At 35.0% G+C, this 18,610-nt stretch overlaps 1 protein-coding gene across 6 annotated transcripts in view; it reads left to right on the forward strand.

Moving 5' to 3' along the window:
- The first annotated feature begins 549 nt into the window (after positions 1-549).
- Positions 550-18,610, forward strand: part of LOC118906796 (complement factor H-related protein 5-like) — a 46,390-nt gene continuing 28,329 nt past the window's right edge. For 5 of the 6 annotated variants that reach the window (XM_036874461.1, XM_036874487.1, XM_036874482.1 and 2 more), the window contains exons 1-8: positions 550-670; positions 4,000-4,194; positions 5,083-5,259; positions 10,009-10,191; positions 12,384-12,560; positions 15,352-15,528; positions 16,635-16,817; positions 16,940-17,119. In XM_036874461.1, the coding sequence (XP_036730356.1) occupies positions 616-670; positions 4,000-4,194; positions 5,083-5,259; positions 10,009-10,191; positions 12,384-12,560; positions 15,352-15,528; positions 16,635-16,817; positions 16,940-17,119 (1,327 nt within the window). In that variant the 5' untranslated portion in view covers positions 550-615. The remainder of the gene's footprint in view (positions 671-3,999; positions 4,195-5,082; positions 5,260-10,008; positions 10,192-12,383; positions 12,561-15,351; positions 15,529-16,634; positions 16,818-16,939; positions 17,120-18,610) is intronic. The other variant, XM_036874496.1, reaches the window with a different exon arrangement.

The raw sequence follows: 18,610 nt of genomic DNA on the forward strand, positions 1-18,610 counted from the left end.
CAGCCAAAAATAAATATAAAAATAAATTAAAAAAAAAAAAGATTTATGAAATATAATTTGTTCAAAAATTTCAGGGAGCATTATTTGGCAAAATTATTCTTGAGTAGATCTTCAAAATATTTACAAATACGAAACTATTAAGAAGGAACTTAATTCTTCATGCCACTTTAAAAGGAGTGTATAACTGTAAGATTGATGCTGTATTAAAATGAAGTCTGATGACCTACACCTGGCTGTCCCTGAAACAGCGGACTTCCTGGTCAGCAAGTAGACAAGAAGGGGCTTCATCTCTCCCCCTCAGTGGTCCATTTCTGCACACTTCAAAGTCGGAAACTGAGTGAGTGCAACCACAAAGAAGTTGCACAGCTAGTATTGTGCTCAAATATCAAGTGATGAATTCAGAGCATTCATGTGAAAACATTGATCAGACATTATTTAGTTATTTCACACTACCCTGTGTGAACTTTGATGTTTACCAAAAGGATTTCATTACACTGGCTTCCTGGTAGTGCACTGAATTCACAGTCATGCGCATAACTGTAAATGAAAGCAGCCTTCAGACCAACACCATCACTGGTGGACCATTTTCAATTACACGCCACTGGGATAACTAGCATGTTGGTCTCAACCGTCCTTCTAATCTTATGGATTTCTACTGTGGGGGGACAAGGTAAGCTGAAAACATGAAAACAGCTCTGAATATGTATTTCCTCTCTCAAATGTGTGTGTTGGTTGTGTGTACATATATTTTGAAATGAATACATGGGTGAGAACATTGTGAAGGAAGGATCATCACTTTTATTTTTATGGAAATATTTTCTAATATGCAATTAGAGGAAAATAGAATTAAATAAATGTTCTCTGTTCTTTAAGTTATGAAGTGTAAATAGCCACCAAATACAAAATCTGGAGAGGAATTAAATGCTGAAAAATCTGCATATAATGAAGGCAAAAGAGTGAAGTACCAGTGTAATTCTGCATAAATTCTGCAATGCCACTGACCAGGAAAAGTATCCCAAGATAATTTGGACACCTTCAACGTGTTTGAATTTTCATTTTTGAATTTAAGATTTAAATATTATTAAAACCAAGAATTTCCTATTTCAATCTAATTATCACTTGCTAAAGAAAAATCTCTTATTTATTTATTATTTTTTATTAAAATATAGTTTGATGTACAATAGTATGTCACTTTCAGTTGTGCTACATAGTGATTTAACATTTGCTTACATTATGAAATGGTCACCATGATAAGTCTTAGTAACCATCTGTCCCCAAAGTTATTACAAAACTATCGATTATATTCTTTATGCTGTACATTATATCCCTGTGGCTTATGTATTTATATAACAGGAAGTTTGTACCTCCTAATCCTCTTCACCTATTTAACCCCTCCACCATGTTCTTCCCCTCTGGAAACCACCTGTTTGTTCTATCTGTGAGTCTGTTTTTGTTTCGTCTTGTTTGTTTCTTTGTTTGTCTGGTTTTTTAGATTTTATATGTAAGTGAGGTCATACAGTTTTGTCTTTCTCTGTCTGACTTATTTCACTTAGCATAATACCTTCCATATCCATCCACGTTGTCACAAATGGCAAGATTTTCATCTTTTTTTATGGCTGAGTAATATGCCATGATATGTACAAATACCACATCTTCTTTACCCATTCATCTATCTATGGACACTTAGGTTGCTTCCAAATCCTGGCTATTGTAAATAATGATGCTATGAACTTTGGGGTGCATGTATCTTTTTGAATTAGTGTCTTATCTCTTTTAATAGACAGTAGAGTATATCCTTATTTTTATATGTAATAAAACTAGTGAAATATCAATAAATTATTTGCTTTTTCTGAGCTTTTCAACAAAGGTTGAAAATGAAAAAAAAAATGTACATCACTTCCCCATTAACACCAAACACTATGTCTCACAATATTTAAAAAATTGTCACATTTTATTTCGTGTTGAAATAAAATCCATCATATCCAAATAATTGCAAATGAAATCTCTAACAAGGTCTAGGCTAACTGATTAAACTAAAATGGGATTTTAGTCATGTGTTTTACTGTTTGATTTCCAGAAAGCATTTATTTTGCTGCTTTGTTGCTTGCTAATTTTTGCACGTAGTTGAAGTTTTCTTTGGGCAGTGTCTCTTCAGTCCTAACATAATAAAAAATAGGAACTATAAAATTCTTCCCTTAAAAAGTTGCAAAACATTATCTCTAGAGACTTGAAACTCATTCTAGTTTGTTTCTACTTTTATCATTGAGTTATAATCACAGGACAAGAGTTAACTAATGGGAAAAAAAGGAATTTTTCTCCAATAACAGACATTGCTTTGCCAATTAAAATTACCGACTTCTCTGGTTAGCTTACAGTAAGGGCTAGATCTTCACCACAACCTCACTGAAGAACTGTGTGTATGGGTGTATTTGATTTTTTTTTAACCTGTGTGTCTGGTATATGTTGTTTTAAACACCACTTAGAATGGACAGTAAGAGGGGATTTCTAAATGGGGAAAAAAGCAGAGGAAGATGAGTGTGAAATATAATCATATGTATGATTTTGACAACCCCTAATCCAGAAAAAGATGCTCAAGCTTCAATCTAGTCTCCTGGAGAACCTTTAGTGAAGCTCTATCCGAAAGTTGTGTAGATGTTAAATGACTTGTATGTTTGTGTTGCACTACTGTTTATATGCCTATTGAGAGACTGGCCAAAGAGCAAAAGCAACACTCTAAAGTAACGCTTTTGTATAAGTCGAAAATTCTTCATGCTTTCAGTAGTAAAATATTTGTCAAACACTATATGCTTCACATTGCATCAAAAAGCTCAAAAGAATGAAAACTCCATGTCTCTTTACAACTTACAGTGTCCTATGAGGAAAGCAAACCATGTAAACAAATAGATTGCAAGATTGTGTGTGTGTGTGTGTGTGTGTGTGTGTGTGTGTGTGTGTGTATCCATGCGCATCCCATAGGAAATATACTCACAAGGTTTTACCAGAAAGTAGGGACTTGAGAAATTATTTTCTACTTTTGGAGTGGGTAATTGGGTAAAGGAGACCGTGAAGAGAAGTTAACATTCAGAGCCAGCACTAGTGCTGATATGCACAATGCCTATTTGCTAAATGTTGAAGAATGAGCTTTGAAGCATGGGTAGAATAGGGACAATTGGAGGATAGAAGCAAAGTTATTATGGATAGCAAAGAATATGTAGGTGCTATATAGAAATGCATGGAAATCAAATACCGTAATTTGAGGGGTAGACAAAGAATATCTGTAAAAGAATTATGGGAGGTACTACTCTCAATGTGTGAGGAGGGTCTTTTCTCAAAACTATCTAATGTAACATTTTTAAACACTTAGATAAGCAGCGTCAGGTTTCACAGGTGAAATACTTCTGGAATTACTAGTTTCAAATATTGTGCAACACTGAGAATTACCTCCAGATAAGTGGAAAGGGGGAATTTCCCTGGTTAGCTAATTTGTGAGCTGAGTCTCTGTAAGTTTTTTTTTTTTTTCTTTTTCCAAATAAGGAGAAAAAAAAAAAACTACTTCATCTTCACTGCACCAGGAAAAAACAGACAAGATAGAGACTTCAGGTGGAGACACCTAGGACTATGATTCAGACTAGAGAAAGGACATGAATGGAGATGCCAGCATGCCATGTAGACCAGTGAGGTCTACTGTCCTACTCTGCTTGGTTCTTAACCCGTTGTGTGAAATTTTCTTCTTGAAGATACTACAAAACAGGTTATATTTTACATGACTCCAACATGTACATTTTACATTCATTGACAAGAGCCTCTTCAAATACTCTTGTACTCATAATTAGAGATCTTTCTTTGTTCTTAACTAATTAGTACAGTGGAAGGCATTAAGCTAAAGGAATTTAAGCTGGATGAAAGAAAACAATATCCATAAGATGACTAAAACATGATTTGATGATTCACAAATGTAGATTCATATTTAATACTTCAGTTTTGTTTTATTTTTCCCAGTGAGACATTGTGATTTTCCAAAAATAAACCATGGAATTTTATATGAAGAAAAGAAATACAAGCCATTTTTCCCACTTCCTATTGGGAATTTTTTCTATTATTCCTGTGAATATAATTTTATGTCTCCTTCAAAATCCTTTTGGACTCGCATAACATGCACAGAGGGAGGATGGTCACCGACACCAAAGTGTCTCAGTGAGTAAACGCTTGATGTGGATGAATCATTCAGAAGAAGGATGTGGCAGATGGGGTCACGAGGTCTTGACAGACAGTCACAGGGATCAGGGCTAGAGGAGCCAGCAGAGATGAGAGATGAGTCCTTCTCTTATTGAGAAGTCTTTTATGAGAACCAAATGAGGAATAAATATATGAACTTTCTCGTATTATCTAGAAGTATGCTGCATATTTTAATTTTAAAAACTGATGATTAATATATTTCACTCCTAATATTTATTTCCTAATATTCATTTGGAATCAGCCTGGTCATATTTTTTCTTTAAAAAACAGTCATTGTGCATATACATTCTCTTTTGAAATGGACCATTCTCTTGAATATTGCAAGGATTACATAAGTTTTAGTATCTACGCTTTTACATTTTCCATAAATCACTTCTTTTGCCCTTAAAATTATGTCTGTATTAACCCTTCAATAAATGTGAAGAGCATACTCCGGAGGTAATAAGTGTATTAAAAGAGAAAAACAATGGGGGAGCAGAATAAATGAGCCAACAAAGGAGATAATAATGTTTTTTCTGTAAGAAACATTTATGAGAATTAAGAGAAAAATAGATATATTAAGATATTGTTTATACCTAAAAACATTTATAAAAATAAAATATTTTATTATAAAAACCATAGAAAAACAGAATGAAATGTTCATTTCCTTTTGTATATGAAATATATATGAAAAGTATATATTTCATCAATATAGTAGTATAATCTAAATTCTTTTAAAATTTTATTTTCATATTTTAATTTTAGCTTTGAAATTTTTCCATTTAAAAAAAGATTGTAAAATGCAAATGTATTTTACTATTGTTTTACCACTTCCATCTGGTACATTGAACAACTTTTGGTCCCTAGGACTGTGTTTCTTTCCTTTTGTGGAAAACGGTCGTTCTACATCTTCAGGACAAACACACCTGGAAGGCGACAGTGTTCAAATTTCCTGTGATAAAGGCTACAGCCTCCCAAATAATCAGAGCATCATTGCATGTGCAGAAGGTGGCTGGTCCTCCCCTCCTGAATGCATATCCACCAGTAAGTAAAATGCTGACTTCTTAGATCCTGGAATATGTCGTGATTTTTTAAAAAGAAATAAATCTATTGTCAGGTGTTAAATATAGATTTCACCACTTGCTTTTATCATTACGCATTTGTTTTTTAGTTCCAATTGTCTCTGAATGATTGTACAAATAACAACTTGCCTGCCTACACAAATCAAATGTATGTAATAAAAAGAAATATTAGACAAGAATACAAACACTTGAAGATAGTACTTTATGTTAAAGTAACACCCATTTATTGTTTACAGTACATTAAAATGGTCACGTTAGTTGAAAGTAAACAACTACAAAAGTAGAATATTAAAGGGAAAAAATCCAATACCAGTTAAAATGTCTTAAAGCTAAGACAGTTTTTAATAATTAACCTTTTGTGTTAATATTAAATTCACATGCTTGATTCAATAAGCAATCAATTTCTATGCTTTAAAAATTTTGCACTTGTGAGAGTTATTTCTATTTGTCAGTGGCTTAAAATCTGGAAAACAATTCCTTTGGAAACTTTATAATATGATGGCATCTCCCAGACCTGTGTGAACTCTTATAATTATCTTTCTAGCTTCCTGTAATCATTCTTAACTCTATGCCTGCACAGTTTATTATTCAACCAGAGATTCGAGGAGACATAAAAACGTCTCTAGCTGTTTCTCATCATAACGCCCATTCTTTGTTACTCTGCCCTGTGAATTCTAGCCACCATGGCCTCCAAAACTCTTATCTTGCTCTTCTCAGAAAGACCACAGGACCCTGCCTGGCTTCTCCCTGCCTGGGAGCTGGGACACTCACAGATATGCTTTGGGGTTTGGATTTTGTTTACTCGACTTTTCTTGGCCATCACGGGCCTGCACTGCCCAGTTTCCAGTTTTCCAGAAATACATTTTTTACAGTTTTCTAACTTTTTAACCAGTGGGAGGGGATGCTGATACCAGCTACTCCATCTTGCCGGGAAGTGGAGTCTTCTGGTATGCTTTTTAAAAAAAACAATTATGTTATCAAAATTATTCCACATCTTCAATATTTAAACCTTTAGAAAACAGAGTCTTATTAAAGCAGCTTGAATGACAACAGTCTTTCAGTTACCAGTGAGGCCATGGTTTCTTTCAATTACAAAGGGCTTAAACATGACCAATATTTGCCAAGAAAAATAAAAGAATGAATTTATTGACATCGTATCTGAAATGTCCAGTGGTTGAACAGGGTTCATGATGTATAGGCTTCAGTTATGGTACAAATATTTTATTGTCTTCTCCATCTCTAGAACAAGCTCTCTTCTTTTTGTGGGGTGATGGCAACTGCCAGCCCAGCAATTGAATTTCAGAAGCCTGACAACTCCATCTGAGCAGTGGTAACCCACCCAAGCTGGGTCCTGAGTACATTTTGTAAGACTCCATTTGCCTTTGAACAATTCTGTTGTTTTGTGGCACAAAAAGCATCCCAGGTTTAATTCATACTCACCCTGACCCAGAACTGGAATCAGCCACATCTCCAATGAGTCTTAGTTCCTTTTAATGGGTAATAGTACTTAGAAACTAAGTAGCCAAAATTAACCTGCTTCAAAATTTAGTGTATTTTGCATTCAGACAAGAAGCATAGCAACTTATCTTTCAATCTCTCATCTGAAAATTGGCGCCTTCTCTTTCTGCCTGTTGCTAAATATTCCACGAATACAAGAGGACATTCTGAGTTTAGCAGAGTAAAAGCAGGAAGTCAAGGGTCTCCCAAGTGGAGGTACCCAGCAGAACACTGTGGATCCAAGGTCGTGTGGTGTATTCAGAACACCGTGGAGGGTCAATGACGTTCCAGGGCAACTGAACTCCAGCACCGGTTCTGAGAAACGTTACCTTTGTGTCCATGAGTAAATGACCACCTATTTGAGCTAAGGTTGCTCATCTGTAAAATGAGAATGTTAAACCAGTAGGTCCCTCCCACTGCTCTCTCATTAACAATGACTAAAACCTGAAAGATTTTTCTTTATTTAAATCTCTAAGCTTTTCCCACCTGTGGTGGAAGCTCATATTTTATACCAACTGTGTTAGATTTATTGACAAATATTTAGTGAGAAATGGCTTTTTTAAAAAGGAGGATTCAAGTGGCAATGGAGGAAATAAAAAAAACTGGATAATGAAATAGTGGAGAGAGATACAGGAAGATGAAAAACCAGTTAAGAGGACTATGAGGAAAGAATAGAGAAAAAGAAATAAATATCTAGAACAAGGGTTCTAAACCTTTCCTGAAGTTCGCACACCTTTTGTTCCCCAAAATAGGCTGTGGAAATGCTGACAAAATCATTAATCCTTTCATTAAATTAATCATGATACATGCATTTAATTTTTTTGGCAATAATAACAACATTGTAAATCACATGTTTTGGGTTTTCTCTTAATGCCATTGTCTTAGAAAGAAAGCACATTTCTGAAAATCGTATCATTTGTATTTAAGCAGCTTCATGCCTTTATTAGAACCTGCAAAAGTGAAGAAAACCATGTCTCACACTAACATTTTCTTAAATATAGCAAATAAATTTTCAAGGAAGTCCTTTCATCATATCAAACTCTTTTCAAATACCACTGATTTTCTTGCAGTAACAAATTATCTTTGGTTTTATTTTCTTAGCATAGTAAGGTCACTACCAGTGCAGGCAGTCAACATGAAGCAATATTAGCTTACCTTCCAAAACAGGTACCTGCATTCAGTTACTCAAGTTATGTAAAAGACAGCCCCTGAAGTTATATAAAACAAAATATGTGCAAAACCCATTGCAGCCCTGGTACAATAATCAGTCTATTACGTCTATCTATCTGACCTTTTATACATATACATATATATATATACACATATCTACATATATATGTAGATATAGTGATTTCTCTCTTATGGTAATTTTCATAGGTTCAGACAAACAAAAACTATTTTATGAATTGTTTCTACTTTATGTATCAATGTTACCAACTCACAAATTCATCTTAAGGACTACATTTGACATTTTCTATACTCTGTCGCATCCTCTTTTTACCATAACTTTTTATATTATTTGATAAAAACAACTTGATGCTTATTTTTATCATCAGATCACAATACTACGTTTGAACAGTATTATTTTGGCCATTTGTTGAGTTATTAAATGTTCATAGACATCTCTAAAGTGTTCTATCAGTTCCCAATTATTTAAAATTAGGAGACCACTGTATCTGCTCTACCTGCTAATTTACCTCTTCTTTATTTATTGATACACAATTGTATGTAACTTAAGAATATGTTTCTGAAAAATTTTTAAAAATGAACAAAGTCTAAGATTCTGAAGTTTCTGCTATTTTAGTGAAAGTCATATGGGCTTCAAGGATCAAAATGATTTTCAGTATAGCTCCCATATTCTTGCTGAAAAGGTCAGAGGTCATTTGTGATCATGTGTGATGCTATCTTTATAGGCTATAATTAAATTGATAGAGTATTTAAAGGCAAACTTTAAAACCAATTTATCTAATTGTAAAACTCTAAACAATAGTGCTTCACAATTTGTTTGTCATTGTATTGGTTTCCTATGGCTGCTGTAACAGATTGCCACAAACTTGGTGGCTTAAAACAACACAAATCTATTTTCTTACAGTTCTGGAGCCCAGAAATCCAAAACCAGTTTCTCTGGGCTAAAGTCAAGGTGTAAGCAGGGCTGGCTTCTCCTGATACCTCTGGGGAAGACTCTGTTTCCGTACTTTTTCCAGCTGCCAGAGGTCACCTGCTTTCCTTGGTTTACGGCCCCTTCCTCCATCTTCAAAGCCAGTAGTTTAACATCTTCAAATATTTTTCTCCCTGTCCCTCTCTCTCCACCATCACATCATCTTCTGTATGACTTTGACCCCTCCTGCATCCCTCTTACAAGGACCATTGTGATTACATCAGGCCCACCTGGATAACCCAGGAAAACTGCCCCATCTCCAGATCCTCAACTGGATCACAGCTGCAAAATTCTTTTGCCGTTTGTAACGTTCACGGGTTCTGGGGATTAGAATGTGGACATCTTTGGGGGCCACTGTTCAGCCTACCACAGTCATTTACAATAAAAACAATGAGCATATGAAATCACAGAATCCTACTCCTTAAAAACTAAAGGAATGGAAAGTCTACCTGAGTAAAAACCTGGCCTCAGAGGAGCTATCCACAGCCTCATTTTCCCTGTTCTCATTGTCCTGTCTCAACATATCCCAAACTTCAAGAGACAACTGCTTTACTATTTATTATGTAGTATTTGGTTCCCCAGTTACGAATTCAGTGCCACTTCTGATCTGATACAGGACCTGCTCTGAGACTCGAGCTAAGTGAATTCTGACCACTAAGAAGTCCAAACCAGTGTAAAAACTTAAGCAAGGGGCCCAGTTTATTGCAAATCACCCATAATTCTTTATAGGGAATTATTAAATTACTGAATCAAATTTCTCTTTTGCAAACCAAAACTCTACTGGCAAGAGTTCTTTGCTTGCTTTTTTAAGAACAACACAGTTATTTATGATTTGCCTTATTCTATGTAAAATATTTTATATAGTTTCCTAGAATATTTTCTTTGAGACTTTATAGCTAGTTTATTTTTAACAAACTAAAAGTGTGGACTGCAAGGATAATTCTAAGCTGTAGTTTTCCTGTCATGCGGCTTACTTTTTTCTTTTTATAGTTGTATTCATTGATTTATCATGAAAAATTTTAACAAATACTTATATTTTCCATGGTTTTTTTTCAGAAAAATGTTTAAAAACTGATATTGTAGTTGGCAATGGGTTTTTGTCTGAATCAGAATATGCTTATCCCATAAATAGAGAAACACAATATAAATGTAAACCAGGATATGCAACAGCAGATGGAAAAACGTCAGGGACAGTTCAGTGTTTGCAAGGTGGATGGTCAATTCAACCAATTTGTGTTAGTAAGTAATTTTATATTTTCCTATGCATTTTTCTGAACCTGCAACATGAAAGTTTACTTCAGCTATTTTTTTTCCTTCTTCAGGGATTAGGTGACACCATAAAAAATGATGTCAAACTCGTTTTAAAAAAATGTATTAATAAAGTACATTATACTCCTATGCCAGATTGATTTAACTTCCTTGGTTATGTTTTTCCATCTCTTCAAAGGAGATAATCCTTCTCTTGAGTTGTTTTTTTTTTTCCTAGAAGAAATGCCATTATTTTAAAAATGGAAAGAAAACAATTAGGTTTACAGAGCTTCAGGCACAGCTTAATTTACTTGAGACTAAGATCTTTATGCACTTATCTTCAGCATTTTCAAATTCTCAGTCTCCTGTAGTTGATTTCTTGTTCCTTTTAATACAAGTTGTGAGTCTAGGGAATAAGCTGCATCCGCGGTGCAGCGTTCAAAGGACACTAATACTAAGCTCTTTTCAATCCATAATCTGATGCTGCAGAGAAGGAACAGGTCTAGAAATTCTTATAATTTGTGAATATTTGAGACGTATGGGTGGGTGGCAGGCTCTTGTTTCTGGGAAACTTACACCCAATGGATTTCTGATTTTTATAGTTTTTCTTAGGGAAAAAAGAAAGTGCTAAATCTGTACTCTTTAATCAAGTTAAGAGGCATGGAAAAAATCTTAAATTTGGTAGGATTTGAAGTTATACAGGGATATTTTATTCTCTTTCTTAATGCAGACATCCTAAAATTGATGTCATAAGTGTATTATTATCTAAGTTTTACTCAGTCATATTTTCAGAAACTTCAACTTCTACTTCTACTATATCTTCTTCTACTTCTTATCCTTTCTTTTAATTTCTGTTCTTTTCATAGATTCTTAGTAAAGAAGAGGTATAAAATCTTTTCTTATAATATACTCAGTTTATGGAGTTCTAAAAGCCAAGTTTGTATTCTTTACTTTTACTAAAATTAGGAAGAATAATCTATCACAAACTACACTACTACAGAAGAGAAAATTCTTTCTATTAGTATATGTACTTATGTATCTGAATACAACTCTTTTGGATACTTACTGTATTATTGTTTAACTGTAACTGAAAATCTATCTGAACACATAAACACAGAAACTGTTATTCCGGAGTCTGGAAAAAAATTTTTTTCTGTTGCTTCCCCCATCTATAGACAGGCTTCAAAGTGAAAATAGCACAGTCCAAAAATGCTATTTATGTCATTGTGAAGAGTTAGGTCATTCTGAGGCTCATTGAGGACAAAGACATGACCTCGGGGTGGCAGTTGCACACCGTGAGCTTTACTTGGGTGCCATGGGGATAGGGGGATGCCAGGAAAGTCCCTCAGAGCAGGAGAACTTTCCAGAGACAGCAGTGCGTGGCTGCACCCAGAGGGGAAAGAAAACAAGGGAGCTCCTGGGGCAGAGGGGACTCAGAAAGGAAGATTCACACACATCTGAGGGGTACTTCCAGCACAGCAGGGCGGCTCGGGACAGAGAGTTTGCGGGGCTGTAGCAGCCTGGCGTCTTTTAAGGCCACAGGTGTCTGTTTTAGGAGATGTTCATAACTTCCAGAGGAGAGTTCTCTTTCCCTTTCTCTCCTGAGAGGAGAATAGATCAATATGCCAGCTACCCTATAAGAGCTCAAGTCTAATAATGTTGAGGTTCCTCTCCTATGGTGCAAAGCCATTGCATGGGCAGGATAACATCAGGCTGCCTTTGCATCTGGTTCATCGGGACCTGATGGATTAGGGACACGGGCTCTGAGAACTTGCACTATGGCTGTCGGTGGGCAGTAAACTACATAGTATCTTATTCAGAGAACTAATGTTTCCTGTCACGATGTGTGTGTGTGTGTGTGTGTGTGTGTGTGTGTGTGTGTGTGTGTAGATACGTATATATGCTGCCTGCTATTTAGTGCATTACTGTTAGAATATATACTATAGATAGATAGAACTACATATATATATGTATTTTTTACCAAAGACTTGGTGTATTTTATCCAAGAATGGATAGATAAGGAAAATGTAACTAAAATTAATTTTTATTAAATTATTAGTAATGATGTTTTCTATAAGGTCATTTATTTATTAAGACATAATGATTGTTAAATGTTATCGTTGGCTGGTTGTGTGCTTGGGGTTAACAGTAGAAATAAAATTCTGATTTTTTATTTGCCTCAGAGTCCTGTGATAGGCCGGTATTCGTGAATGCCAGAAGCAAAGGTAAGGACACGTGGTTTAAGCTCAACGACAGGCTGGACTACGAATGCCACGAGGGCTATGAGAACCAGGATGGACGCACCACAGGTTCCACAGTGTGTGGTGAAGACGGCTGGTCCCATTTGCCCACATGCCATGGTAAGTACTTGTTTATCTAGAAAATAAAAACAATTCTTGATGGGTTTCTTTTTGGTAGGCTTTCTAGAAAGATGTTTCCTAAGTAGCAATCGTCAAAATTCAAGGTATGTCCACATAGCTTTAAGAAGCCAAAGTAAAATACGATATAATAACAGATCTTTGCAAAGCACTTAGCCCGCTCAGAATAAGGTTGCTTGCATGCCGTACACAAACGGATTATCTTAGAGTTTTGGAGGTCCACGTCCTGAAATCAAGGTGTCATGTAAATAAGTTCATTTGTATCTTTTTTTTTTTAGATTCCACATATAAGCGATATCACACGATATTTCTCTTTCTCTGTCTGACTTACTTCACTCAGTATGACAATCTCTAGGTCCATCCACGTTGCTACAAATGGCATTATTTCATTCTTCTTAATGGTTGAGTAGTATTCCATTGTACGTATGTACCACATATTCTTTATCCATTCTTCTGTCGATGGACATTTAGGTTGCTTCCTTGTCTTGGGTATTGTAAACAGCGCTGCAATGAACATTGGGGTGCGTGTATCCTTTCGGACCATGTTTTTCTCCAGATATATGCCCAGGAGTGGGATTATAGAATCATATGGTAGCTCTAGTTTTAGTTTCTTAAGGAAACTCAGAAACAGACTCACAGACTTAGCGAACGAACTTAAGGTTACCAGCGGGGAAGGGTGGGGGGAAGGGATAGCTAGGGAGTTTGGGATTGACATGTACACACTGCTATATTTAAAATGGATAACCAACAAGGACCTACTGTAGAGCACAGGGAACTCTGCTTAATATTCTGTAACAACCTAATTGGGAAAAGAATTTGAAAAAGAATAGATACATGTATATGTAGAACTGAATCACTTTGCTGTACACCTGAAACTAGCCAACATTGTTAATCAACTATACTTCAATATAAAATAAAAAGTTAAAAAAAAAAAAGAATGCTTGCTCTGGTAAGGTGTATGCATTTACGTAAAATGTGTCAGATCAAGGTTCCTTCTGGAAAGAATCTGTCTCCTTGCCTTTTACCATTTCTCTAAGCTATTTGCATTTTTTGGCTCATGGCCGCTTCCTCAAATCACTTCAACCTCTGGTTCTGTTGTCACATTTTCTACTTTGATTCTGACCCTCCTCTCTCTTATAAAGACCCTTGTGATTACGTTGGACCCACCACTGCACAGGTAATTCAGAATAATCTCTCTTTCTCAAGGTCTTCACCTTAATTACATCTGCAAAGTTTGTTTTCCATGTAAGGTAACACATTTGCAAGTTTCAGAGACTAGGATATGGACATCTTTGGGGGCCATTATTCCGTCTACAGCATCATATAATAACTTTACGTGAATAAACAAGCTGGAAAATTCTGTATCATCCAAGATCAAGTATTTTCAATGGAACTTTTTTTCCAATTGGATAAGAAAAATAATGTAAACAATCAGTAAAGAATTGTTGTGCAAAATATTGGAATAAAATACAGATACAAGGATGTAAATTTTATAGAAGCTGAGTGAGTTGCATTCCAGAGGGATATGCATAAATAAACTGTTATTAAACCATTAAATTGCCAATAACGATACATAAAACTGGGTAGTTTAGATAATATTTCTGAGATTATTTAATTAGAAAATATCTCATTGCACTTTTCTGATGTGTGCCTGATCTATTGAGAGTGTTTATTTTGTCTTGATTGTCATTTATATTTTCACATGTGAATTTCAATATATTATTTTATAAATGAATCTTTAATAACAGAAGGTCAAATGAGAAAGATACACACATATATTCATTTATACATCCATTTCTAATTGAATCAGAAGGTATCCATAATGTTTTAGTTTTTACAAACATACTAGGTTGACCTGAAATAAATGGACTGTCAGTTATTTCTCCAGCAATGAGTTTATTTGGGATCAGCAGAGAATTGCAGCTTGGGGTCTGCAACCATGAAGAGCCACGCGCAAGTCCCTGCATGGCAAGGGAAGGAGACCTCTGCTACAGAGCAGAAAAGGAAGTCAGGAGGACTATGTAAACAATGGCTTTTCATTGGCTGAGTCCTTGCAGGAAAGAAGAGTCTTTCTTCTTCCTGTTGGGCTCTGTTATGATCACAGGGTGTGAGAGCTCCCCCTTCTGGTCTCCTGACTTTATTGAATTGAGGTTTCTGTTAATTTTTTACAAGTGATACAGTTGGATATAATGGAAAGATTCAGAAATCTAGAGACAACTGAGCCACGTGTTTTTGATATTTAGTTCCTTGTTTATAAAATTAAGAATTGCTTTTTAATGCTCCCTCCTACTTAAAATTTCTATGTCTTATTCAAGCATTCCAGCTATCTACTTTCTAAACATAACTATCATTTTTAATGAGAAAATGTAATTAAATACGTTGTGCTTTAATTTTTATTACTGGAAAGAAGGCTTTTCATGTGCTTTGAGTGTGAAAATTATTCCTATTCTATTTTATAAACAAATTATAAAAGTTATTAAATTTTATTGTTAACTAAACAAAGTGAATAATTTATTTTATAAGTAACTTCTCAGAACTTGTCTATTACAATCCTGAAGAGATTGTCATAGAAATTTTACCTTTCTACTCAATTTCCTAATTTTTCTAAGGGGTCTTACACATATTTGTTGGATGCAAATATTTTTTTAAAGGCAAGAATATATGCTGCTCTGTATATGAAGCCCCCTGAATCTTATTTTTATACAGCAGATGTTAAATTCATTTTTGCAATGATTATTTCACATATATTCATTTACTTTAATTTTATCTTTAGAAACAGAATGTCATCTTCCATTTTTGGAAGCAAATGTAGATGCTCATCCAAAACAAGAAAAATACAAAGTTGGAGACGTGTTGAAATTCTCCTGCAGACAAAGACTTAGAAGAGTTGGGCCAGATTCAGTTCAATGTTACCAATTTGGGTGGTCACCTAATTTTCCAACATGCAAAGGTCAATATTTATTTTAGAATTGATGAAACAAGAATTAGATTTTTATATTAAATCTATGCATTTTATTGACTCACATCTGTAATTGACAAACTGCAAAAAATGTCAAAGGTGGTATTTTAACTGAGAAGGAGGAGGGGTGATAGGCCATAGTAATTGAGTTGCATAGATTATTTAATTTTTTTTTTATCAAGGGGTAATTCTACCTCTGAGTTTTGAAATATATAATGGGATTTTATAGATCAAAATATAGTGGCTGGGATTAACAAGTGCTAAGGTGTTTTCCCCTTAATCTCGTTAAAAATATATACTTTAAAAAATATTGCGTGGGCCTTGATATATTTCTATTAAATAATTAAGGAAATAACCAAATCATTGTAAATATGTGTTATTCAATTTAAAACAATGATAATTTGTAACTTGTTTCAGTTGACATTATTTGATCAAATTGTTGTAGGTGTTTATAGATATTACTTAATAAAAACTATAATTGTATGTGTATATCATACCACATATTTGATACTTATTAACTTTTGTATAATATACAGATTATTGACCTACTTTAAAATCTTTAAGCGTGCAACTTAATATCCTGGCTATGTAATAAATAACCTGCAAAATATTGTGGTTAGGGGAAAACCAGGATATTTGGATTTAGAAAGAATATAAGATTGTACTAAAAAATTATTGCTAGTTTGAAGAAATGTAATAAGATGTTTTATGAATGTAGGTAAATGTCCTTATTTCTTAGATAGATATTCCAAAGAATTTAGAAGTAAAATCTCACTGTTTATCATTTATTTTAAATTACTTCACAAAAAAATAAGCAAATTGGGAAAAATGTAATATTTATATACCTAGATGATCAATATATGTGTTTATTATGCATTTTTCTTCGTTAATTTGTTCAAAATTATTCATACTAAAATGTCAAAATTTGAGAAAAATAATAGACAATGAACTATATACACAGTAAAAACAAACCTGAAAAAAAATAGGAATGTAGTATAAATGTAATTTAGTTCCAGATCAACCAAAATAGTAACTCCACATTTTGCCATATTTATAAGACCATGTAAGCATTATTTACAAAGTTTATTTTATTATAGGGCAAGTACAGTCCTGTGGTCAACCTCCTCAACTCCCCAATGGGAAAATCAAGGGCATAAAACAAGAAAAGTATGAACACGGTGAAATGGTGGAATATAATTGCAATCCTAATTTTCTAATGAAGGGACCTAAGAAAATACAATGTATGGATGGAGAATGGACAACTTTGCCCACCTGTGTTGGTAAATAGATATTTATGTTTAAACAGAAGAGTTACTTTTACTTTGTACTTATATATAAATACATATGTAAAAAGATTTAAAATATTTTAAAGCTAAACATATCTTTTATGATGTTTTCTTAGAACCAGGGAAAACATGTGGATTTATACCTGAACTTGAGAATGGCTTTGGCCAGCCCTCTGTCCCTCCCTATCGACATGGAGTTTCAGTGGTGTTGAATTGCAGAAATACATATACAGTGATTGGAAATAATACAATTACTTGTATTGGTGGAATGTGGACTGAGCTTCCTAAGTGTGTTGGTGAGAATGCATTTCTCAATTTTATATGTGATTGTTTATAACTTTTTAAATCAATAAATATATTTATAGCAGCACATGCTGGTGCCCACCAGGTATTAAATTGTTAGGATGTAAGACACTTGTTGTTTGCTCCTTATTACTTAATAAACTGAATGGTTAAGGATTTCCTTTGATCTATGGATACTGTGCAAGATTACTGAGACACTAAGGGCTCTGTGAATCAAGAACATTTGGACCTCTGCTGTTTTTTTTTTTTTTTTTGGCCGTGCCAGGTGGGATCTTAGTTCCCCAACCAGGGACCGAACCCATGCCCCCTGCACTGGGAGCACGGGTCCAGTGGTTAAGACTCCGTGCTCCCAATACAGGGGGCTTGTTTATACGTTTCCTCCACAGAAGTCATAAGATTTATTCCAGGTTTTTCTATCAGTCTATCTGCCTTGTGCTCTGCTCTTTCCCCTTGCGTTCCAGCAGTCCTTGGACTTCCAGCCATAATGCGTTAAGTATTTGCCAGTTTTCTCCTGATAAGGTCAGATACTGGCCTCTTTTGTCCCATTTCCAGCAACCCCAATATATTAAAGCCTTTAATTTTGAGCTTTAAAAACTAGCAAGACTCTCTGCTGCTGTTCTTCTTCCAGATTCTAAAGTAGACAACTCAGAGCCACTCCTTTTCCCCATCTCCTAGACTTTTGGATCATCAACTGACCTACTTCTGGGGATGAAAAGTTTAGCTGTTGCACCCCTTTGAGCCTGGCAGACACCTGGTCACTGGCAGTCTGTGATGACTCACTGGGAGGAAATGTCTCCCACCCCCAGGAAGGTGTAAGCTGTTCATGGTCACCGATCGTAGAAGGGGGATGCAGACATCCAATCACCAGCGTCACAGGCTGTACATTTAAAGTAGGAATTGTTGGAGAAAAACCACTTATCAGCAGAGAAGTAGCAGAACCCTCCATGTCTCATTATCCCATCCTTTGACACACTAAGGGGAAGGTTCCATAACAATCTATATATTTGTGGACAAAAGGGGAGAGATGTAACAATAAAAACCACCTCAACAAGCAGGAGCCTATTGGAAATGCATGTTTGGAGGGTGGATAGTGTTATCAGGGAAATTCTCCCTGGAGCATGGGACTGTGGGTCTTTGCTAAGCTTCTGAAATGTGGGAGTGATTGAACCTCAAAGAACATCCATCTCTCCTTATTAATACTATACTTACTCCCACAGACATACTTGTGCATCGCCTCTTTTTATTATTTAAATGCTTTGAAAATATTTGAATGTAACTCCAAAAGGACTGTCCTTCAGTCAAAACCCTGGACCCGAGGAATCCATCTTGCACTCTCATTTCTCAAAAGACTTTCTGACATATTATTTTGTCATTCAAAGACAGGATACAGTTTTTTGCTTTCTTTTTCATTTTTTTGACAGCACAGCCTACCTCATGTAATGAAATGAAGAATAATTTTGTAGGATATTGCTTAAACGCATCAA

This window comes from Balaenoptera musculus, chromosome 1 (assembly GCF_009873245.2).
Source record: "Balaenoptera musculus isolate JJ_BM4_2016_0621 chromosome 1, mBalMus1.pri.v3, whole genome shotgun sequence".
NCBI lineage: Eukaryota > Metazoa > Chordata > Mammalia > Artiodactyla > Balaenopteridae > Balaenoptera > Balaenoptera musculus.